At 35.7% G+C, this 26,664-nt stretch overlaps 1 protein-coding gene across 1 annotated transcript; it reads right to left on the reverse strand.

The window, feature by feature from the left end:
• Positions 1-4,111: 4,111 nt before the first annotated feature.
• LOC110449755 (TM2 domain-containing protein DDB_G0277895-like) lies at positions 4,112-26,664 on the reverse strand. The gene is made up of 4 exons (XM_021496813.1): positions 26,530-26,664; positions 7,833-7,962; positions 6,861-7,009; positions 4,112-5,684 (listed from the first exon to the last, which is right to left on the reverse strand). Exons 1-4 carry the CDS (start codon positions 26,573-26,575, stop codon positions 5,440-5,442), a joined length of 570 nt encoding a protein of 189 aa, XP_021352488.1. The 5' UTR covers positions 26,576-26,664; the 3' UTR covers positions 4,112-5,439.

Genomic DNA, 26,664 nt, shown 5'->3' on the forward strand with positions numbered 1-26,664 from the left:
GTCTCGAGTACAGAGGCTTTCAGGCTTGAATCCGATCTGGTCGTGCACAGATCTGTCACCAGTATATTTGTGTCAAATCATAAATACAAAATGTTGTAAGTATACAAATACTTGCCAACTTTTTTGAAATTTCCAGGGGGGGGAGGGGGGGGGGGGGGGGGGGGGGGGGGGGGGGCTGAATCGGGAGTCTCTATCCTAAAAATTAAAAGTTTGCATGTTTGTATACATCTTTAAATTGTTCTATTAGGAATCCGTTTACCCACAGGTTTATATAAAGTTTACTAGCCATACCTAATATAATAGATTAGTGTCTATGTTTACCCACGTACACGTGTTTTGTTAGCAACGCAAAACTTGAATGGTCCCTAGATGATATAATACAGCTCGTATGTAACGAATTATTCAGTCAGATGTCAGTTAAATAACTACTCAAGAGTTACCAAATAGCATCATAAGGTGTCGACCATAATCCCAAACCGTGTATTCTAAGCACTGAATTATTTCAAAACATTCATCTCATTCCAGCAAAGCGAAAGTAATGCGCTGCCATGTATATTGTTTGGCTTGCGATCTGAAAACGGTCACGTCATGTACCGGGGATGATAAATATATCCAGTATAAATAATTAACGGTTGAATACACAAATTAATACAATAATGCATATACAGTATTATTAGATTGTTATATTTGTAATTATTTATTAATCCTCTTATCTCATTTTTTATATTTATTAGTCGCAATCGGTCTAGCACTGCGGATTGTTCACACTCAGAACGTTTTTGTTTATTGTATTTCGTTCATTTCAATATTAAGGATCCCTGTACCACTTCCTAAAACTGATTTAGAAACTGTTCCTTCTGACAGGACTCTAGCTTTGAAAAAAATACATCTCTTAAAGAAAACCATACCTTGTCGTACATTGATGAAAAATTAATCAAGATGAAAGAAACTTAATATATTTAACAACAGTGTTATGAAAGCAAACAAATAGCTGAACTAGACCGAATTTGGACCTTGGACTTCTCTCTTACCTTCTGAGCTTTCTCGTCAACGGAAGTTTTCTGGCCATTCTGCGCTTCAGTCGTATTAAAAGGAAACAAAGGGGAAGTTACGGTATATAAGAAAAACTAGATTGCAGTGGGACGGGGATATTGAAGCGTTGGAAAATATATGGATTGTACAATATTTAAGAAGAAGACGAGAAATCAAAACCTATGACGAAGAAATGGATAATCATTTAGTTACAAATATATATAGGATCTTGCATGAGTTTCTATTTCATATGAGATTTATGAAACAAGTCTAAGAATTTTTCAATTAAACGAGCCTCTGGCAAGCTAAAATGAAAAATTGTGACGAGTTTCATAAATTTCATATGAAAGAAATCGAGTATAAGATCCTGTTCATCACATTATCAAGATGTGTGGCATTTATTCGTGTAAAATAACAATTTTCATGCAACCTTGAAATGTAAAAAGCCGCCGTTTTGACTCCCAGTGCGTAAGTCTGTGACGTCATGTCCTTGTCCTTGTCGTGATGTCACAATTGAAACAATAACAACTTATAACCAATCACAGGGCTGATAGGTCATATAACATGAGTAATACGCAAAGAAATATGACATGGGTATATTCACTGGATAACACAGTAAATTATTTGATAAAAATGTATACATGACAAACTCGATAGGATGTTCGCAGAAATTAACATATTATTCATAAGTCCATCAAGGCTTTGAAGTCGGGTGTCGCTCCTCTGTAATCTTCAAAGGACAAGAAGTCATACAAGCGATTGGTCACTTGTTTGTTTTTACCTGAGACCAATCAAATAGCTAACCGTGTGCTTTCAATGTTTATATGGCAAATTCCATGTGTGCAGAGAGCGAAAGTGATCGTGTCACAAGTAAACGTCATCACCGATGAGTCGTAGAAGGACGAAACAGCTGTATGGTGTAATGAATTTATTTTAGGCATACTGTATAAGTTACTAATTTTCATAGGTACAGTCCCGTATGTGTTTCCTAGTACAGGTTCATGTTTGAATGTGTTCATGAATTAACAAATCACTGTCACGAACCTGTCAATACTTAACTCGTTGAAATATTTTAATATAATTTTAATAGAGAATGTTTCATCACCAGTTTAGTATATTCATAGATAAAAATAATATAAATCAGAGAGCATTCCCAAGTTTACCTTATCGATGTTCTGTCATCCGGTATAATCGTTATATTTATAGTTTCTGCTTCCCCTCCTAACCCCTCCCAGCCCGTGTCACAACATTGATATGGAAAAAATGACGTGTCTGTGTATATGATATGACAGTGAGCTAACGCAAATGGATGTCTCCACAACAGGTCGTAATTTCACAATTTGTTTACTCGGTAACTAGGAGTAATAAGCGACGATCGAAACACGCCACTTTGTGCTCTTCCTAACAAACATTGTTTGTAACTAAAGGTGCATGCTATTTATAGTGTTTATAATATGTCCTTGTTTGTACTTGGTTCCGTCAAAAAACTTCCTTGTAAACTGGTGTATACCTATACTATAGGACAATGAGCACGTGTGCATTGCTTATACGTGAACTTGAATCACCAAATACGTTAATAAATGGAGGCTTACCTTATACGACCGACTAAATCTTTAAAAGATCTTTGAACCGGAACGACGCTTCTCTAGTCAATAATAGCAGTTGAATTCAAAACAACTTTCTCAATGAGGCATTTACACGAACGTGTACAATGTTTTTAGAACTTTGGTGTCTTTATTGGGAGTTTTAAACGAACGGCAATATTAAAGGTGTTTTAAAAAGAAAATGGGGCAACAATATTCTTCTGTATAATTTTACAGTAAAAATTGTGTGGCCAAAACATATCGCCAAACTGAACTGTGACATGACCTGGTTTGAAGTGACGATACCCAAGCCGCCATGATGAGCCCTTCTCACTGATCGTAATTATGATCAATAAAATGTATTTAATTATGTCTTTCACCAGGAGATATGCACCAGTGGTTACTAAACATCGAATTACTTATTAATTGATATTTTTTTGTAAGCAAGTAAATGTTTTATGTAAAATATTGCTAAAATGAATTGATGTATGCCGATATGCGCACACGTGTTAGTCATGTGTGATCAGATATTTCAAAGGAAACAACGAAATATACATTTTACGCAATTTCTTCTTAGTTTTAACATTATTGTACCTGTAAACAACACTTATGAACTCACTTATAATAAACAAATTACAAAAATCTTAAGAATCCCAATCGGTTTGTCTTTCATTTTCAGAGAACGATTTTCGGAACTTGAACATCGTTTTTTTTCCAAAATATTTTGGTGCTCAGATATTTGAGTAGAAGCTCTTTTTAGGATTTTCAGCCTCAAAAAGTACCTGCGCAAATTACATAGGTGCGCAAATTACATGGGTTTTTACGGTATAAAGATTATGGTAAGATTTCTAGACTTTACGTCATGAAATCTTTTATTTATTGAAGAAAACGCTTAATGTTTAACTATTGGACGATTTAGTCGCAAATAAAGATGCCGAGGTCCTTTGATCATAGTTCAATTACCACAGAAAAGCTGCAATGTTTTCAATAACGTTATAGGTGTATGCAATGTTGAAATGATAAAAGTGGCTAAAAAGTATCTGGGAGGGTAAGAACAGTGATTGAACTGTAGTTTAAAGGATTATTGTATATTGAGTGTTATTGTTGAACCAGTTTAGGTTTATATCATTAACAAACACATGCATATCCAAAAAATATTGTTTATTATTTCAAACCAAAATGTGAAATATAAATTGAAATGTTGACGCATGAAAAAAAAGCAAAAATTAAAAATATATATATCAGCTAAATCTATCCATATCCATGAACATAAAATATCTATCTTGACAATTACAAATTTAACCTTCAATTATACAGATATAATTTTCATTTACCACAAGGCTGTATTTCCCTTGAAATCGACATGTTCAGAAAGTGTAAAATTAATGATTATTTGAATTCATTCATATTAGATATATATTAACATTAATACGTAAATTAACAGTTTCCTACATTTGTCTTTAAGCGGACAGGTAACTTTTCATTTTCCTATGATGTTTTTGACATGTCTTTCATTTATTAATACAGGCTCAAAGCAGTTGGTCATTTACACCTAGTATCAAATTCAAATATAATGTTAAACAATCTGTATTATAAATATCACTTTAGAATAATGGAATATATCCAGTGTGTGGGATGTTACGACACTTTTCATTGGTTACAACCACACACTAAACACACTGTATTGATAAATACCACTTACTTATAACTTAATCTCTACCATGTGTGTGATGTAATGACACTTTTCTTTGGTTACAACCACGCACTAAACACACTGTATTGATAAATACCACTTACTTATGACTTAATCTCTACCATGTGTGTGATGTTACGCCACTTTTCGTTGGTTACGACCACACACTAAACACACTGTATTGATAAATACTACACTAGTTTTGAATCTCTACCATGTTTGCGATGTAACGACACTTTTAATTAGTTATAACCACATACTATTGGACAATAATATATGAGCATGCATATATTATTTTCGAACTAACCCATTCACCCCTGAAACCACATTTGAACTCTTCCAATTCAAAGGATGGAATAGTTCATTGTGCAGGAGTTGGTTTCTTTTGCCGAGTGATGATGCTACACGCATTTGTTAGATATATTGTGGTTGTGCTAACAAAAAAACCAGTTAACCAAGTTCGCGATCAGAATGTTCCACTCAACTTGTTCGGAATGGTACTTGAAAACTTGATCGTAAGTTTAGGAGTGATTGCACAGTTAATTCTTTGCAGAATCGAGAAACCAAATGGCAACTGCAAGTGCAACTTGCGGGATTTTTATACCCAAAAAGGTACACATACAAAAACTTCACTCAACTTAGTCAGAGTGATAGGACAAGCTCAGGAAGGATGCGTCATCTTTGGTTAATAGAATTTCTAGTAAATTAATGATTGATCAACAAATAATAAGGCACACATCATCTTTCCCAAATATATCTTAATTTCAAATGTAGCAGGCAAAAAAGAGCAACAGGCTCACAACATCAAAAAGGGTAAACACGCGAAACCTGTTAAATACATAAGTAAAGAGCGTGGCTATAGGGTTAATACGAAAACACATTTCAATTACAAAGTACTTGGTAAAATAGATATAATCAATAATTGTTATTTATAAAATTGTAAAATATATAAATCTATTTTTTTTTAAATCACTCAGGCTTAATACGGACTTATTTAATATTTTTCGGTTGTTTCTCAACCTCGCTATATATTTTCCCACAATCTATGTGGATGGTCATGTTCCTAGGTTCTCTGTGTGTAGCCTTTAGCCACACGTAATCTGTTATGACGTCCATACTGCTTGTTTGGAGTTAGTACTTCTCTGGTTGATTGGGATGGTTTACTGCTGGTTGAGGTGGATAAGCCGGTCCGGCTTGCCCCCCATGTGGTTGAGGTTGGGCTCCATATGGTGGAGGAGGAGGGCCCCCATATGCTGGTTGTGGATAAGCCCCATATGGTTGAGGTTGTCCCCCATACTGTGGAGGAGGAGGATAGGCCGGCTGAGGATAGGCTCCGTGCGGCTGTTGTTGCATTTGCTGTTGGGTGGTACTGTTAACTATAAAAACATAATGAATTTTCTGAGTATGTATACTTGTACAAATGTTTGTGTATATCTATGTACATTTATCAGTATAAGTATCATTTACTGCCATATCTAGAAGTATACTACATAATTTGAAATGTTCTTTGGTATTTTCTTTAGTGGTTTGAAGCAACCACGAAAATCACGAATGTTTATTGTATATTGAAGATTGAAGATTGAAGATTTTCTTAAAATTTATTTAACAAAGCACTATAGAATATTCATGTAACTATGAAATAGCTAGGTTATAGAATAGTACACTCATAAATTCCATTATTAGCAGAGTGATCATGGCACTATAATTAATAGCATCACTTTCAATATAATGTTTAGCTTTGAGTGAGATTAAATATCAAGCCTATTAGTTTGACAAATGTATTCAGATATACTTTGTAAAATGGATATGTTGATATCAGCGCTGCAGTGTATTAAGCAGGTATTGTCTTTAGTGGTTTGAAGCGAGTGTTTCTTTCGTGCAACTAACATTCATGGATACCTCTTACAAACAGTAGTTAACTATGTCAGTCAAATTCGTTGTATTATTTATTTGCTTGGCTCCATAGCAACCACGAAAACCACGAATGTTTATTGCATATTGAAGATTAATATTAAACATGTATATTACGATATTCTAATGTGTAATGGTATATTAGCAGATAATTAATTAACGAATGTCATTCACTCTATCTGTTCCATCAGGTTAAGTTAAACAAGAATGATATCTTTCGCTGGAAACAGCAATGCAGGATATGTATAACACAGAATTCAAAATAAGCACTGACATTTCTGCGATTTTTTTTTTTTTTATTTCATATGAAAGTTGTACACAGAACACTACATCTCCAGCACACACGCAGGTAAACACACATAGGAAGATATTAGCCAGGTGGCAAAGAACTAGTAGCTAGCGCCTGCTAAGGCTGCTCTTGTGAATTCCTAAAAAAATATATTGATTAATATATGTTAATTGTATTAATTGTATATCTATGTACTAACTACTGATTGGGTGAAAAAGATCTTGAGTTCAAGGCCTGGACAAGTCATACACTTGAATCGTCCGAGCTACATAATGAACAATGGGTCTATGTATCTATCCCAGTTGATGTCGTCTTGCCTACCACAAATGTAAGCCTCTATAATTCCACTTACCGACCGTGACGTTTCCAGTTCCACCAGTTTGCCCTGCGACAATAACACCAGTCCTTTTCCTGTTACAGGACTTGATGACGATGATAAAGACGACGATACAGGCGATGAAGAAAATACAGCCAATGACCGCTCCGGCAATTGTACCACCTCTATGAAAGTATAAACATTATTTGAACAGATATATCATTAATTGAAAGTAATATACAGTATCTATCTTCGTTAATACTAGGCCGATAGGCCTCAGGAAATACGAAATCCTGTAGGGTCATACCATCCCGTATACCCTGCCAAAAATCCGTGTAACGAATTTATTACCCCTTTGAGTCTTTTATATTGGTTTTGTACAGTTCCCCGTCAACTTTTCTGTTGTCAAGATAAAAATGGCACAGTAGATCTACCTCATTTAGTTTCGTTTTATCAAATTCCTCGAACTGTTCTTCCTGATTCTTTTCTTTTAAATACGTCCTCAGCATGTTTGCCGCTCGTCTGTTCGACTTTTGTGTGTTTTGTGGCACATAGTTAGCCCTTTTGGCGATTATTTCCTCATCAGTATGCGAAGCGAAACGTTTTGTCATTTTGTAAACATCGCCGGAAGCAGACGACGAATGCGAGTTGTCTCCCATTGCCCGGCCGCAAAATACAAAGACACGTGACCCGTATACCCCTTGTAAAAGCACGTGATTCCACCGTATTACTGCTGAGAATCACGTGACATGACCGTATACCCCCTGAGATTTTCGTATACCCCTTGAGATTTACGAATGCGGTTTGGTACACTGTAGTTTTTAACCAATCAGATTCCTAGATTTTTCTCAAAGGGGTAATAAATGTATCTATATATGTTTTTGGAGAAAAATATATCATCACATTGTACAGTTGATAATTGGACTAGGTGACTCAATAAGATCTTACACGGTTTTTACAAGAGACTTACATTGTACGTATATATTAGATATGATATCTGGTACTTACGATGAAGTACAGCATTCCCGGTCATAATAATAGCCGCAGCAACCAGTGTCACAATTGATGTAGTAGCTGTAGTAGTAGCTGTAGTAGTAGTATGATGATGTAGATGCAGTACATAATTCAGCAGTCACACCTGTATTAATGAGAGGAAACGAGGAACACATATTACTCAAAATGATTCATTAGAACATGTATAGACCACAGTGATACGTGTACGTCAACCATATATCATGTTTGATACGTCATACGTCAACAGCGATACAGTGTGCGTCCTCTACACAATAATTTCGTGTGAGTCTTCAACGCAACATCATACATGTAGATATATTACAACACCTTTGAAGGGTGTTGTTTTACAATTTGAAAGTATCAATTCTGGAGATTTAGTATGTTGTCCAAATAAAATTTATAACAATCACTTTCTCTAGATCGGTGGGCGATTTCTGGAGTATCCAAAAACACACCCGCACAGTCCGATGTCTAGGTCTTAACTGATATTACGAAACATAACCATGTCGTTAAGTACATTTACCAGTTAATCCTGTTACGTAATATAATTAAGTTAAACTAGAAATATGTCAAAATGAAAGTCATCCCATCATTTTCCAATTAATAATTGACCAGGCTACAACTGATATATTTCCACCTGTCAATCAAAATGGTAAGCAATGACCAGGTGTAAATACATACACGCTGTTCAGGTAGCTATGCCAACACATGGAATTAATAAGAAAGCATGTCGCAAATATAACGTTAGCGTTGACTGACACCTCGAATACAGGGATATCTTCGCGCTGACACAGTCACCTGGCATGGGCGGAAAAGGTAATTGGAATATCAAGATGTTGTTTTCACAACAAGAAGTTTCAGCAAAGATTCAATCTTGTATACGGATCAATCTTTTACTTTTTTGGTTATAAAATACACTGTATGTACGCTTTAAGGGAGTCAATCAAACAGGTCCGACAAATTCGCGAGACATGAAGAACACCAAACAATTGTGATTTCAGCATTTCTTATTTGAAATGAAAAGATCGGAATGTATTTGGCTGTTTTGAGCACGTTAATATTTATTTTTCAAACTCAAACTTTTACCATTATCGGTTCATTACACTGACTCTTTGCGGTATACAAACTTGCAAACTCAGCCACTTTCCCCAAGTCGTTTTGACACATTCCTACAGTCAAGATTGAATAGTTCAGCATGATTTTACCAAAGAACGACATTTTAACCCCAGAGTGGTAAATGCGATGAAATGCTTCGCTATGTTTCCCAATACGTGATATTTATAAATTCACAACGTAAAGTCCTGAAAACTAGGCGTACCAGTTATTTCAAAATCCCGAAAAATATTTACGATAAATAGTCGCGACCAAAGATTGGTATTGGATTGTTAATGAGTATCGTGTACACCCCTTTATTGACACATCATTTTTCCTTAAAAAAAGTGCGCAATATACGCTCATGTTTATTGAAGTCATTGGTCAGACACACAAAATCTAAATCAATCAACTTCAATTTGTAATGTAACAGGAGAGGCAAAATGCACGGACAGACCGGGGTTCAAACCCAGGACCTTCCAAATTCTAAACAGACGCACAACCAATTGAGCTATCAGGTCGCCGACGATCAACCCAGTCCAGTTTCGTTACAGTAATATAACATTTTACCCCTTCGGGAACCTCAAAGGTGTCTGATTCATACTCGGAACATCTTAAGGTTTTATGTCATTCCCGTGTGAATTTTGGAACGCGTTTAGGTTTTATGCTTTTCCTGTTAAAAAAGAAAATTGATATCAGAGCTATTCAAGAGCTTGTAATTAGCGCCTATTATTAGCTCACCGGGTCCGAAGGACCAAGGTGAGCTTATGCCATACCGTGGCGTCCGTCGTCCGTACGAAAACAATTTCTTTTAACGACTTCTTCTTCTTAACCACTCATTCGAATTCAACTAAATGTTACTGGAAGCATCCTAAGGTGGTGGGGATTCAAAAGTGTACACATGGTGGGGCTAAGTTGCGGGGCCAAAAGGGGGCAATTTGGCTATATTGCTACACATGTACACGACTTCTTCTGTAGAACTATGCACTGGATATCAATAATTTTTGATCAAAAGCATTCATGGGAGGCAGGGATTCAAATTGTACAAATGGTGTGGCTGACCCCCCAGGGGACTGAGGGTCGGGGCCAAAAACGGTTATTTGGCTATACTGATTTAAGCGAATTCTTCTCTGGAACTAAGTGATGGATACCAACCATATTTGACTGGAAGCATCCCAAAGTAGTGGTGATTCAACATTGTACAAATAGTTAGGCTGACCCCAAGGGGGCTGAGGGCGGGGCCAAAAGGGGGCAATTTGGCTATATTGCTACAAACGACTTCTCCTCTGTAGAACCATGCAATGGATATCAATCATATTTGATCAAAAGCATTCATGGGAGGCAGGGATTCAAAATTGATCAAATGGTGAGGCTGATCCCTCAGGGGGCTGACGGGCGGGGCCAAAAAGGGTATTTGGCTATATTGCTTTAAGCGACTTCTTCTCTGGAACTAAGTGATGGATATGAAACATATTTGACTGGAATCATCCCTAGGTGGTGGAGATTCAAAATTGTACAAATGGATGGGCTGACCCCCAGGGGGCTGAGGGGCAGGGCCAATAGGGGTCAATTTGGTTATATTGCTGTAAGCGACTTCTTCTCTGCAACTCAGATATGGATATCAACCATATTTGCCTGAAAGCATCCATAGGTAGTGGAGATTCAAAATTGTACAAATGGTTGGGCTGACCCCCCCCCCCNCCCCCTCCGGGCTAAGGGGTGGGGCCAAAAAAGTGTATTACTTGGAAATGGTTGAGATCCCTACCGTATAACCATATATACAATTGCTGAGTATAAAGAGAAGAATGCACATTTGCTTCCTGGATGGCCCTAGGGTCTGGCCCTACCACGGTCACAACTTTGAAATGGTTAAGATCCCCACCCCAAAACTATATAAACAAATGAAAAAACGAGAACGAAAAAGAGACGAATGTAGTCATGATATTAGAATAGACCCTTGGGTCTGACCAAACCCCTAGGGACCTAGTTTCTAAGGCACAGCTTGGAAACAGTTGAGATCCCCACCCTAAAACCATATATACAATTGCTGAGTATAAAGAGATGACTGCACATATCCTTCTAGGATGGCCTTGGAGACTTAACCCCTAGGTCATAACTTTGCAATGGTTAAGATCCACAACTCAAAACTATATATGCAATTGTTGGGCATAAAGAGACGAATGCATTCATGATATTAGAATTGACCCCAGGGTCTGCCCCACCATTGCAGACCTAACCCGTGGGTCATAACTTTAAAACGGTTGAGATCCCCACCCCAAAACTATAACATTAANGGGGGGGGGGGGGGGGGGGGGGGGGGGGAGGGGAAGGAATATAGATGTCCGTGCCAATGAGAATAAAGGAAAGGAAACAGGTGATGTGAAACAATGGATCGTTGTTAATGAATAGAACTTAGTCAAATCCTTTAGAATGGATGATGAAGTTTTGTACAGATGAATAAATTAAAGCATTTTCATCATCTGTAAGCTCATCATTCCAGAAGAAAAGTAAATCAGTTAATAGACGATGGTTGATTTCGTTAAATGTATGTAAACACTCCATTCTTAATCTAGCCTGCTATATCTGCCCCAGTCTGGTACCATTAAAGTAGAAAATTTGAATTGTGTAAGCGGGCTTGCGTAGATAGATTTTAAGTTTATAAATTGAAGGGTCGTTCTTGACATAGTCAGGCAAGAAGTTCATGATACTGATGACAGATGGCAAAAAAAGATGTATTATAGGGACTCGTATGACAAACTAGTAGACGAAAATTATTACCAGTGCGAGTATCATAGTTGTGGTAATTTCGGTTACGCTGAGTTAGAATATTTAGAAGATATTGAGGAGCTAGACCATGAACAATTTTGTGGAAAAGAATAAGCTTGTGCTGTTTACGTCTTTCCTCGAGGGGAAGCCAACCTGTTTCAGTATACAGTTTAATTATACTTGTGAGTCTAGTGCCGCCAGTGACTTTAAGTGCTAGCCATCTTAAGAACCGGTAAGAGATGTTAAAATGTCTTGTGTTCTAGTTCCCAAATTTGGTCTGATGTTACCTATATGTCAGTTTCATGTAACAAAAGAAACATGTGAGAGATACAGGCCCTCTGGGCCTCTTGTTTAAATAGGAACGAGTATGAATAAGTGTATTTCTACCAACAAGTGCACGACGTCTGGAAAGAGTGCTGGAATATTGAATTAGTAGCAGATAGTAGGACAATAACGGAAAAAAACATAATTACACTCACTCACTCTCATATATTACCATTTGTACTTGTTATATGTTGTATTATGAGAACTTACATATATAAAGACATTACATCAAAAATAATAAAATAATTAATAGGATCATTAACTGTATTTCTGTTTGTTTCTAGAATAATTTATTAGAACATAGGAGATAGCGAGCAGCAACTAATTAAGCATCATAGTTATAACACCGGTATTTTGAAAACTTTGAATATATATATACTGTATGTGTAAATATTTGTATTTACGTTTCGTTGTTCTTTTTCCTTAATTCAAATGCAATTTCGATGAAATTTTAACCTTTGATTATTTCAAGGTAATTGAGTGTTCCATGTATATAATAGTGAATGACTAATACTTATATTAAGAACTACAAATAATTTCAAAACGATGGTTATTTATCATCGAGATGATTATTTGAAGCTCAACATTGGCTATTATCTGTGTAATTTTACTTGTTCCTAACATGAAAGAATCTGAACAAGTTTATGAAATTACCAATGATTTCTTTTGTAAAGTCGATGGAAATCATAAAGTAACACATCTGTACACACCTGTTTGATTCATTTAGACAACAGTGTAGGGATTATGTCCACGTGTGATGTGATTGACATGTATTTAGGTATGACTTTAGTCACGTGTCATCTGAACAAGTTTCACACCTGACCATTGATTGACAGGTGATGCTTGTACAAACAACAATAACTTCTGTATTTCTTCAATTTCTTTCCGAATTATAATAAATCATTCCCGCGATAATTAACTTCATAAATAATGAAATTCGTTTTTCTATATTTTATCCGATATAACGATAAATTATTGTATATCATTCCCGCGATGATTTACTTCATAACTAATGAAATTCATTTTTCTATATTTGATCCAATATCACAACGATAAATTATTTTATATCATTCCAGCGACAATTAACTTCGTAAATAATGAAATTCATTTTTCCACATTTTATCTAATATATATAACAAAGATACATTAATGTATATCATTCCCGTGATGATTTACTTCATAAATAATGAAATTCACTTTTCTTTGTTTTATCCAATATCACAACGATAAATTATTGTATATCATTCCTGTCATAATTAACTTCATAAATAATGAAAAAACATTTACAAGTACGCCCGATCAAGATCTAAATATATTAAACTTTTATTGAATACTTATTTGGTATATCAGTTGTAATGGGTGTTAACTTTCTTTATTGGATCTATTGGGTTGTATTGGATAAATCGATGTTTGTATTGGGTAAATCGGCGCTTGTATTGGATAGTATTGGGTTGTATTGAGCAAATCGACGGACCCTATTTTACTATAGTTGTCTTATATAGATAAATGTTATCTTCGATGTGTTCCATTTTATTTTCAATCAACTGATCTGATTCAAAATGTCGGTAAAAATCGTGAAAGTGTTATAGCGAGCGCAACGAGCTCTTTTTTGTATCGTACGCATGGCGTATTTATACAGTTCAAGCAAAAAAGGTTTATACAGTAACACAAAACGAAACTACAATACTATGCGATCTTTTTAGCCCACCATCATCTGATGGTGGGCTATTCGAATCACCCTGCGTCCGTGGTCCGTGGTCCGTCGTCGGTCGTCCGTCCTTAAACAATTCTTGTTATCGGTATTCCTCAAGAAGTACCAGAGGTTGGTTTCCCTTGGTCCTAAGCTGTGCTGGGCAACTTTTGAGACTGATCAGAACATGGCCGACAGGCAGCCATCTTGGATTTTGATAGTGAAAGTATGTTATCGCTATTTCCCGTGTAGTACCAGAAGGATCTTTCTCAAATTGTATATGTTGGATCCTCTTGGTCCTTAGCTGTGAAGGGCAATTTTGTGACTGATCGGATAAACAACATGGCCGACAGGCAGCCATCTTGGATTTTGATAGTGAAAGTTTGCTATCATTATTTCTCGGGAAGTACGGGAGGGATCTTTATTAAATTTTATATGTAGGTTTCCCTTGGTCTGTAGTAGTTGTGCAGGGCAACTTTTGAGACTGATCGGATAAACAACATGGCCGACAGGCAGCCATCTTGGATTTTCATAGCTATGGCTATTTCCCGGGAATTACTAGAGGAATCGTTCTCATATTTTATATGTAGGTTTCCTTTTACCCTAAGTTAGTCATGTTGACTTCTGGTACTGATCGGATAAACAACATGGCCGACAGGCAGCCATCTTGGATTTCGACATTGAAGGTTTGTTATCGCTATTTCTCAGGATGTACTAGAGATATCAATCTCAAATTTTAGACGTAGGTGTCCTTTGGTCCGTGGTTGTGCATGTTATATTTTTAGACTGATCATAAAAAACAGATCTTTCTCATATTGCAATTATCGATTTTATTTCTTTCACATTAAATACTGTACTAGTAAATATGTGAAATGACAAACTTACTATGGCTTTCATACACATCAGTATTAAGTTTAGATCAAAAGTTACCTCAATGTGCATTTACTGTTAACATTACTCGATCAAACAGATAAGAGAAAAGAAGGGAAAAGATCGAACTGACAAAGAACTAATGAAGATGGTACAATGCTGGGTGCCAAGATCCCAGTGGGATCTCTTGTTTCTTTATTTCTTTAGATCGTGCAGAACGGACTTCAAAATGCTCTGATTGGTTATTAATAGACCAAAAGCTAACAAATCACCGTTTTAAACATCTCTGTGGGAATAGAATATATGTTTCACATCGAAACTTATTTGTGTGAACTTTGCAAACGTATTCGTTATGTTTTGAAATGTTTCTTCATTAAAACGGGTTTAAAAATTAAAGTTTTCAACGAATCAGGTTAAGCAATAAAAATAGTTGCGGTTTGAAAGTAGCAGGCTTCAAAATTTGCCACATTCTGATTGGTTGAAAAGCCCGAAACAGATCAACTTCGCCGGGAATAGGAACACGGGAGAGTAAAGGCCTATCCGATATCAAAAGATCGACAAGAGTACTATGGAGCGAATTTTACCAGTTTGACCTCTCACAGACAGGTATAATGTTTGACTCAAAAGTCTACTGATTTCAATATGTGTATGTCTTTCTATCAACAAGAAAATAATCGTTAACTTCACGAAAGCTAGGCGTTTGCAAGTCTAGTCGGTTTCAGTGCAAAGGAGATGTTTATCAACGACAATACTGATGTGTCGCCTGGGGTATGTACGCGCTTAAATGTGTACTTTTATGTGAGTTAAAGGTAAGTCAAATAATTTATGCTTCGCCTACTTTGTCAGTTCGTGTCGGTGTCACAATATGCCCAGTCAACTACAAGTCAATGTAAAGATACACTGGGGAGCATCTTGATTACTTGTCAAGAATAACCTTATATGTACAGATTTGAATTGCATTTTATGTACCAGTATATGTGTGCAATTTTATATTGCAAGTATTGATTTTTGACAATAATACTGCAGAATCATAATTAATATTAATGGAAAACTAAGGATCTTCTTATTTTACTGGTATATATCTTAGAATGGAAAACTCGTAAATATTACATATATAGTTCTAAGCCTAACATAAACTTGGTTTATACCAGTGTAAAGGGAGAGGAAAAATCCCCGGCCAGGTTCGAACCCGGGACCTTCCGAACTCTAGTTGGACACTCTACCAATTGAGCTATTTGTTCGCCAATAATCTACCCAGTCCAGTTCCGCTACATTAATATATCAATTTCCAATTTGATAAGAAAAGCAAGGAGAATGTAATAATAAGGGCAAAGGCAAAAACATGTAAAACATAAAGACAAAAATGGGAATAAAACTTGAAAGAAAAGGCCAGTTGTGCTAAAGATATTTCTATAGTGTTGTGGTCATCACACTCGCCACTCTGTTGTGGGAGACCCAGGTTCAAATCCTGGTGGAAGTAATAGTACAACTGGAAAGTATTTAAATACTGCAAACATGTATAAACATAAACAACTAGATATATACAACTCATTTACCATTACTTGGTACATTATAGATATATGTGAACTGCATTCATACAACAACAGGACATTCGAACATCTTGTAGGCAGTGAATTTTACATTCATGATTTGTGAACTTAACCTAGAAAATTGATTTTATTTAGCTATCGAAGTCTTGTTGTTGACCTCTTGTGAATGCCTTTTGTCCGTCATAGTAACCACTTCAGTTAATTTTGCAAGCCAAATTTATGAATTACACATGGATCTAATCTGCCAAAGGTTTGAGCCCAAATTGACTAAATTTCAAACAGTCTTCTTATTCAGGCACAGAGATGCTTAAATCAAATACGCTTCATAGATAGAAAGATCATGTAGGCCTATTTCAAATTTATGAATATTTTGCTACCTCTGGATCATTCATTCCTCCTTGAGACAGGGTTAATGTTTAGGCCTTACTGTAGTGTAAATGGGGGAATAACACTTTTGGGTACAAATTCAAAGTTGGTTGGAATGACCATCATGTGACTGAATTTTGATGCTATGAAAATTAAGAACCTGACCCTTCCCTAGGGCCTGTAGGGAGGGGCCAAAGTGGACAAATTGGCTGAAATTTCAACAATCCTCTTCTTAAGATCCAGATATGCTAGAATCAAACACTCTTCATGAATGGAAAGGTCCTAAGTCGCTTTATCTGAAATTGTTATTTCCTTAACCCAGTGTCGTTCATTCCTCCACTACATATATATCATTTTTTTCTGAAAATTGTCAGCAATATAAACCATATGTCAGACAATTATGTACCCGCCAAAAATGATATACAATAATATATGTTGGTCACTCTCAACATGAATTTCTCTCAAGGAATTCAAAAAGCCTTTTGTTCTGTTTTTGTTTGATATTTACATCACTACAACAAATAACATAATTGCGCTACAAACTCAGGTCCATATGTAGCTCTTGTATAACATACAATCACTGTTGTATATGTATTATCTATGTGTTGTATTTGCAATGATCCTGTTTTTATCTATTGCAGCATCTGGCTTCTGAAGATACTGTTACAGTGATATCATGCTTTAGGTTCAAAATATGTTCATGATATAATGCTTTCTTACATTATAATGTGCATATTCAAAAGGAATGGATATTGCAGCCATTGCTTCTCCAATATTGGAATATTGAGAAATTGAATGCTGGTTTAGAGCTACAAAATGAGAACCATAATTATATATAATTACTTAATATTAATTCAGAATCATTTTTCATAACTACTTAATATTGATTTAGAATCATCTTTGAGCTAATTTTGCTTTGTTTCCATGTCACCTATAGACCAGGTAAAGCTTGTAAATGAAAGATGCTGTAACATCCTCAGTTATTTATTGTTTATCTGTGTGTACTTAAAAAATGCCGTGTTCTTTGCAGGTTATGACAAGATTAATAGACTCGTACTAACTGTGATTGCTTCTAGGGTCTGTCACTCGAGCTCCAGCATGGTGACCTTATAACATTGAATTGTTTGAAATCAGTGTCCTATAATGAAAAAAAGCTAATGGCAATCCAAAGACGACTACCAAAGTTTTCTGCAGGTCTGGTACATGTACCACCCAGGAATACAATCATACTAGCCACTTTAAAGGGTCATACATGGCCGAGATATACAACATAATAATTAGTGAGTTATTGTTGGAAGGTTGTTTCGAAAAAACAAATACATTAGCCCAACTTATGTTCCAAAGTAAACATTGACATGTTTTACTAGCCTGGGGCATTGGGCTTGGCAAGTTAGGCAAACATGAAGATTTTCATGAACTGACCTCAGTGACCTCACTGTGTCCTAAATGATTTGACATTTGACGTCAACTTTTAAAATGTTGGACTGGGGCATATCTTCTTTACTGTTTCACCTGTAGTAACCAGATTTAATGTACAGGGACATCTTTCGATGGCGGAGTAAATACTGTAAAATTTAGGTCATTGTGACGTATGACTTGACCTTTGACCTTTACTTTTGAAAATATTTGTACGGGGCATATGCTTTTTCACCTATTTTACCCTAAAGGAATCAGGCAATATATTGACAAGGGTGTTAAAATGATAGTAAATAAGTAACAACAAAAAGGCCTAAATGGAATATCTGACATTTTTTTTTTAATTAAAACACATATTTTTTAAACTACCATTCTTTTCTTTTTCATGGCAGAATATTCAGCGCACGTATGTTCTAAGGAGGAATTCTGTTCGTTTTGTTACCCTAAAATTCTTAGCTGGGGCGCCGATACACTATCATCACAAGGGTTACTGAACTATATACGCTCTCTTATAGGCAGTGCCTATTTCATATCATATATTTATAGCGAGCGCTTTTTGTATCGTACGCGTGGTATACATAGTTCAAGCAAAAAGCTAAATATAATAACACAAAACGAAACTATAATACTATGCGATCTTTTATCTTTACATCGTGTAGAATGGACTTTAAAATTTATGACACTCTCATTGGTTATTAATGTATCAGAAGCTAAACAATCACCGTTTTAAACGTCTCTGTGGGAATAAAAACTAAGTTTCAAATCGTATCGTATTTACGTGAACTTTGCAAACGTATTCGTTATGGTTTGAAGTGTTTTTTCATTTAAAACAGGTTTGAAAATAAAGTTATTGACGTTTTTGACAACTCAAGATCAGGTTTCGCAATAAAAATATTTGTGGTTTGAAAATCGCGGGCTTCAAAATTTGCCACATTATGATTGGTTGAAAAACGCCGGAACAGAAAACTTCACCAAGAAGCCTGCAATATACCGAACGCGAGAGGATATATCCGATATAAAATTATCAACAGTTTGGAGTGAATTTTACCAGTTTTGACCTCATCACAGACAAGTTTCATGTTTGACTCAAAGGTCTACCAATTTAAATATGTGTTTGTCATTCTTTCAACAAGAAACCGTCGGCTTCACGAAAGCTAGGCCTGTGCATGTCTAGTCACTTCAGAGCAAAGGCGAACCGGTCAGACGAAAGGTTTCTTTGTTTATCAATGACAATGCTGATGAGCCGCTTGGTATACATGTATTTATCTTTGTATGCGCATGTGCGGGTTCAAAGTAAGTATGCGTAGCGTAGCTTCTTTTTCAGTTCGAATTCGTGTCTGTGTCACAACAGAGACGTATATACTACTGGCTTTATATGTCTCTGAGCACAACACGACTCCTCCGTCCCCCTACCCACCTTGGTGCGATTTATTTCAAGTCAGTCGGGGTACGTTACAAATGTCTGAAATACACATATGCTATACTGATATGGGTCACAACACACATAAACATATTGGTACCCCTGTGGTTCAATCTAGCTGCGATAACGTAGCTTTCTGACGACGAAATAAAAAAAAATATTCATTGTGTCGTCCGGGGCAGAGGAGGCTGGGTATTAATATTAGTACTAGGTTAAACATCACCTGGGTTCGTTACAAATGTCTGAAATACACATGCTTTACTGATATAGGTCACATCACACATAATGCTGTGATCCATATATCAGCATAGCATATGGTATATTTCAAACATTTGTCACGAATTCATCCCCTGTGGTTCAAGGTTGGAAGTCGAGGGAGATTCGAAACCCATGTACAAATAATAAGTCGGCAGGCCAATCGCTGGAAGTTTGTAATGTGTTAAGGAAAATACATTGCCATGCTTTTTAAATGCACAAAATGTGCAAGTTATTTCATCAGTTTTGTCTCTTCTATTTCATTAAATACAACGAAACTTGACAAACATCAAGCATTCCATTAAGTCCCCTTTACATGTACAATTAACGTTATCATTTCTAATATTTGTTCTACCCTTTAATTGTATCACGTATTAATGAAGGCGTTAATTGCACTTGTTTTTTGTAAACAAATGATACATGGTAATAAATGATTAATGAATACTTGCCAACCTTTTGAAAAAAAATATTATGGGGGAGAAGTTAAGTGCTCAAAATCAAATATTTCAAAACATGAATAATCATCAAAGATGTGTATATGCCCCCTAAGTTAAAAAAACACTTTAGAGTGTCAATCGTCTTTTTAGTTGTTCTTTCTGATGAAATCATCGGGTATCAGAATAGTTAAGCAAGTTAACTGGGTGAAAATGGTCAATTCTAGCCTGGACTTAGATAGCAGTCTAATTCCGTGAGTCGAAATGTGTTAAGGGAATGTAACTCGCGAGATCTGGAAAATAAGCTTGATGTAGATATGATTCGTCATTTATCCAAGGAATTAGACTAGACCTAGGTCCATGACTTTGACTAATTTGTATATGTTTCACTTTTGAAAACGTGTGAAATAATCAGTTCCTAAATATGAAAATGAAAAATTGATTAACTGATTATGTGTAACATTTTTGTCAATTTTCTCCCACATGTATAATCCGTTCAGATATGTGGTCACATACACTAGCTATAGACCATTGATATATCTGGTCACAAACTCTAATTATACTTTAAACCACTGTGATACCTAGTCATAAATGCAATCACTAATTATAGTTCACTGATTTACATGTACCTAGTCACGAACAGTAACAGACGTACTACCTATGGACAACTGAGATACCTGATCACAAAAAATACAGTTCACTGAGATACCTTGACACAAAAACTTACTATAGACCACTGAGATACCTGGTTACAAACTCTCACTATAGACAACTGAGATACCTGTTTACAAACACTTATCATAGACCATTGAGATACCTGGTCACAAACACCTGCATTAGACTATTGACGCAACACTTCCTCAGAGATCAAGTCCAGTCAAGATATAATAAGATAAATATTAAATATCACGTTTGTGAGGTGTTTACTTATTTGAGTTGTTGGTTTGTAAACAACTTCAAGGACGAGCACTGTTTTAATATGTTATTTGCATTCATAGCCTTGTGCATCGATATTTAATTTACAAAATTATGTAAATTGTAGTATGGCAGGTTTTGACTGTATTGTATTGGAGGTAATTTAAAAGCCTTGCAGATGTGAACACGACAGATTTGTTTTCAGAAGCTGATTTAATTAACTGACGCACCCTCAAAAGCTTTTAACTTTTTGATGTATTGGTTTTGTGCATCGATCCAATTAAGTGTGTTACGTTATAGTCATATGAATAACATATCTTCTGATGTCGATTATTTTTTAGATTAATTTTAGAGATATAGTTTGAAGACGCTTCACGATCAGTAGATTTCTTAACACACGTGTGCCACGCCACCGGTCGTAAAATTTCAATTTATCATAACTCGGCCAAGTTTTCAAATATCTAGCTGAAGTTTGGTACAAATAGTTGTATCATAGTCATATGAATAACACACATGGGCTGGGGATACTTTCAGTTAGTAATAAATTAAACCTAAACACACAAGTAAATAACAGCAACACTTTTGATCCAGCTTTTCTTATAAATGAGGGTACCGAGGTTTTAGTTATACCCTCAATTTTTAGCTCACCTGGTACGTCGTCCGTCAATTTTTTCTTTGAGCGACTTTTCTGAAGAATTCGAGGGCCCAGAGTTATGTCTTTGGCCAGTAGGTACCATAAAATGACCGTAACCTTCTTTAAGGTCAAATCTGTTTTAAACTTTAACAATCTTCTTCTCAAGTCCCATAAGGCCCAGGGTCATAATATTTTGCCAGTAGGTACCTGGGATGAAGTGCTATAAAGTTTCCTCATTAAAATGACCTTGATCTATTTTCAAAGTCACAGGGGTCAAATATAGTGTTTTCATTAAAATGACCGTTACCGTAACCTTCTTTCAAGGTCACAGAGGTCAAATCTGTTATAAACTTTAACAATCTTCTTCTCAAGTTCCAAAGGCACAGGGTCATACTATTTTGCCAGTAGATACCTAGGCTAGAGTGCTATAAATGTTCCTCATCAAAATGACCTTGACTTACTTTCAAGGTCACAGATGTCTTTTTTTTAAACTATAACAATCTTCCTCTCAAGTTCAATAAGTCCAAGGGTCATAATATTGTGCCAGTAGGTATTTTGGATGAAGTGCTATATAGTTTCCTCATTAAAATGACCTTGACCTGCTTTCAAGGTCACAGGGATCAAATATGTTCAAAACTTTAATAATCTTCTTCTCAAGTTCCATAAGGCATAGGGTCATGATATTTTTGCAGTAGGTACCTGAATCTATATATTTGGCTGATGGCTTCCTGGGATAGTTCCAAAGATTGAGAACGAAAATGACTTTGGACCTACTTTCAAGGTCACAGCGGTCAAAATATGTCAAACGCTTCAAAAAAACTTCTTCTGAAGAGCTAAAAAGTATTGAATCTTCATATTTGGCTGGTTGCTTCCTGAAATAGAGCCCGACAAAGTTTGAGAATGAAAATGACTTTGACCTACTTTCAAGGTCACAGCGGTCAATTATGTCAAACGCTTTAAACAACGTCTTCAGAAGAAAGGTATGGAATCTTCATATTTGGCTGTTGGATTTCTTGAATAGAGCCCGACAAAGTTTGAGACTGAAAATGACCTTGACTTACTATCAAGGTCACAGGTGTCAAATATGTCAAAACATCAAACGACTTCTTCTGAATAATTGAAAGGCATAACATTATAATATGTGGCTGTTGGCTTCCTGGGATAGAGTTAACCAAAGATTGCAAATGAAAATGACCTCAACCTTCTTTAAAGGTCACAGAGGTTAACAACATTTCAAACAATATGTCCTGAAGAACCAAAAGGATTGGATTCATAAGATTTGGCTGGTAGCTTTTTCGGATGGAGCTAACAAATGAAAATGACATTGACCTACTTTCAAGGTCACAGGGGAAAATATGCCAAACAACTTCTGACGAAAAACCAAGAGGTATGGAATCTTATACAATTATTTGACTGTTAGTTACAACAGATGGAGCCGACAAAGTTTGCGAGGGAGATATTTGTAGTGCAATAAAATAGTTAATGAGAGGATTTTGCTATGACTGCTTAAATATTCAGGTGAGCGATATAGGCCCTCTGGGACTCTTGTTATAAGGTTTTAGAATGTGTATAAACACCGGATTCAATTAAAAGTGTTGCTGTTATTTACTGGTGTGTATAGGTTTATTACTAATCAAAAGTATCCTGAAACCGAGCCCATGTGGAATAACATCTTCTAATGTCGCTTATTTTATAGGTTAGTTTTAGAGGTAATATCTGAAAACGCTTCACGAACTCAAGAGCTCTACTCTCACATGATCGTAAATATTCGATTCATCAGAACTCGGTTATTTGTTCAACATCTAGCTGAAATCTGGAATACATACCAATAAAAGTCTTATTAATAACATGTCCTCTTATGTCGCTTACTGAAGTAAATATTTTTAAAGATATTGTCTGGCGATGCTTTCTTAAGTGTACAGGCTAGTACAAACACGTGCCATGCCGCCGATCGTAAAATTCAATTCATCATAAATTTGGTATAGAGGTATATTATACCTGTAGTCATATTAACAACATATCTTCTTATGCCCCCGCACCTGTGTCAATGTGATATCGTTTCACCATTTTGATAGCTAAATACTGGTTAATGAGATATCTAAAATTGAAATATATTGTATGAAGGTTCTTATTATGGGAATTGAAGGGGATTCCCCTGTCAACTACAGGTAAATGTAGAGATTCAACTGGGGAGAACCGTGATAATACGTCATGAATAACCTTATATACAGATTTGAATTGCATGTGCCAGTATATGTGTGCAATATTATTTTTGACAATTATATTGCAGAATCATACTTAAAATGAATGGAAAATTTAGGATCTTTTTTATTTTACTGGTTTATATCTTGGAATAAAAAACCCTCATAATATTTATTTTCACATTGCAAATTGTAGTTCTGAGCCTGGCATAAACTTGGTTCATACCGGTATTCTAATTTCCAATATAAGAAAAGCAGAGGAAGAATGTAAATATAAATTCAAAGGTTAAAACATTTAAAAATGGAAATAAATCTTGACTGAAAATGTCAGTTATGCTATAGATATTTCTATAGGTTAGGGGTCATCACACTCGCCACTCTGCGGTGGGAGACCCAGGTTCAAATCCTGGTGGAAATAATAGTACAAATTGAAATTATGTAAATATTGCAAACATATATAAACATGAACAACTAATTATATACAACTCATTTCCCATTATATTTCCCATTTATATAGATATATGTATCCTTGTTAATTTGTTCTTTTCACTGCATTCATACAACAACAGGACATTCGAACATCTTAGTAGGCAGTGAGTTTTACATTTATGATTTGTGAACTTCAGCTAGAAAATTGATTTTTTTTAGTTATTTAAGTCTTGGTGTTGACCTATTGTAAATGCCTTTTGTCCGTCATAGTAACCACTTCAGTTTATTTTTGAAGGAAAGTTCCATGGTCAAATGCAAGCCAAATTTATGAATTACATGTGGATCTAATCTGCCAGGGGTTTGAGCAAAAAAGAGGTCAAAATGACACACAGGCACAGAGATGCTAGAATCAAATACTCTTCATAAATGGAAAGGTCATGTAGGCCTATTTCAAATTTATGAATATCTCATTGAGAAAGGGTTAATATTTAAGATAAAACAAAAAAAAATGTTTTTCAGGCAACATTCCAGAGAAAAATAGGGTTGGTCAGTAGCAGGCAATTTCATTTTATTCCTTTTTTTCATGGATCAATATATACTTACTTACAGGGTAATAACAAATGTTAGAAAAATGAATTTCTATGTATTTCAATGGTTATTATTCTGTGATAAAATGTTCCCTAAGGTCCACAGGAAAATTAAAGGTAGGTTATGATCAGGTTATCCGAAGCATAAGTAATCTTGTTTTTGGCCTTTCTGTAGTATAGATGGTGAAATAACACCTTTGGCTTTATTTTGTTTACTTTCAGTGGGAACAAATTCAAAGTTGGTTGGAATGACTATCATGTGACTGAATTCTGATGGTAGGAAAATTAAGAACGTGGCCCTACCCTAGGGCCTGAAGACAGGGGCCAAAGAGGGCAAATTGGCTGAAATTTTAGCAATCTTCTTCTTCAGATCCAGATATACTAGAATCAAGCACTCTTCATGGATATGGAAAGGTCCTAAGTCGCTATCTGAAATTGTTATTGCATTACCCCCGTGTCAATCATTCTTCCACAATATCATTTTTTTTTCTGAAAATTGTCAGCGATATGTCAGACAAGTATGTACCCACCATAAATGATATATCAATATTAATTGTTGGTCAGTCCCAACATGAATTTCTCTCAAGGATTTCAAAAAGTCTTTTTTGGATTATATGATTTAATTATTTGAATTTTGAATTTTACATCACTACAACAAATAACATAATAGGTCCATGTATCTCTAGTATAACTTGGTGATATCACTTTTTGTATAATTATCATTTCTGTGTTGTAATTGTTTATATCTATTGCAGCATCTGGCTTCTGAAGATACTGGTACAGTGGTACAAAAGATCACAGTTCATCACTAGTAGCTTTTTCAATCTAGCCTCTAGGCTTGTGTATAGAAATTCTTACCGGTGGCCATGGGGGTCTATGGGTTGCCTTGCAATACTTTGCCTTGTTAATACATATTTTCTATGTACAGTAGATCCTATTTCCTTCATTTCGTCTTGAGAAAATTTTACCCTAAAGGGATCAGGCAATATATTGACAAGGGTGTTAAAATAAAAGTAAATAAGTAACAACGAAAAGGCCTAAATGGAATATCTGACAGTTTTAATTAAAAGAATAGTTTTTAAACTAACATTCATTTCATTTTCATGGAAGAATATTTAGCGCATGTATGTCCTAAGAAGGGATTCTGTTCGTTTTGTTACCCTAAAGTTCTTAGCTGGGGCGCCACAGGCGCCCAGATCTAGTCACTATCATTACAAAGGTGTGCACTCGCTTATAGGCAGTGCCTATTTCATATTATAGTATAGTATTTTTACCTTGCGCACATATTGAACAAATGATAACCGGTTTGACAGGTAATACGCTTTTTATACCCAGCGAGACCCACACTCGTTACCAAGCAAAGACAAACTAATATGTCGGCACTTCCTTAGAAACGATAGACCAAAGAGATGGAGAAGAACTCAAAACCAGAAAAAAAAACATTTTTAATTTGCACTGTCAGCTTTAAGTTTATTTCATTAGAACGTACTACGTGTATACCGGGAAATTTTCGCCCACTTAAATATTCGCCCTTCACTGTAAAATCTCTACTAGCCGAGTTTGAGTTTTGCCCTTCACCTGTAAAACTATAGTGGATAAATTGTGTACACAAAAATCCTCAGGAAAATATCCTTATCTTCAGTAATGTTATTTCATGGAAGGTCTTAACTGAAGGAGTTTCAATCTAAGAAAGCTCTTGCGTATTCAAAGAACTAGATATACATGATAAAAAGACCACATACCTGTGAGGTAGGAAAGAAGGACACAGATCCCTAAAAGCTTCGCCATTTTGTCGTCCGGTAACTTGAATGACGAGAATAGTTAATTGGTTAAGTAAGAAGACGTCACTATATCCGGTAGTCTGTCCTACAATTTAA

The sequence above is a fragment of the Mizuhopecten yessoensis genome, unplaced genomic scaffold, assembly GCF_002113885.1.
Source record: "Mizuhopecten yessoensis strain PY_sf001 unplaced genomic scaffold, ASM211388v2 scaffold479, whole genome shotgun sequence".
Classification (NCBI taxonomy): Eukaryota; Metazoa; Mollusca; class Bivalvia; order Pectinida; family Pectinidae; genus Mizuhopecten; species Mizuhopecten yessoensis.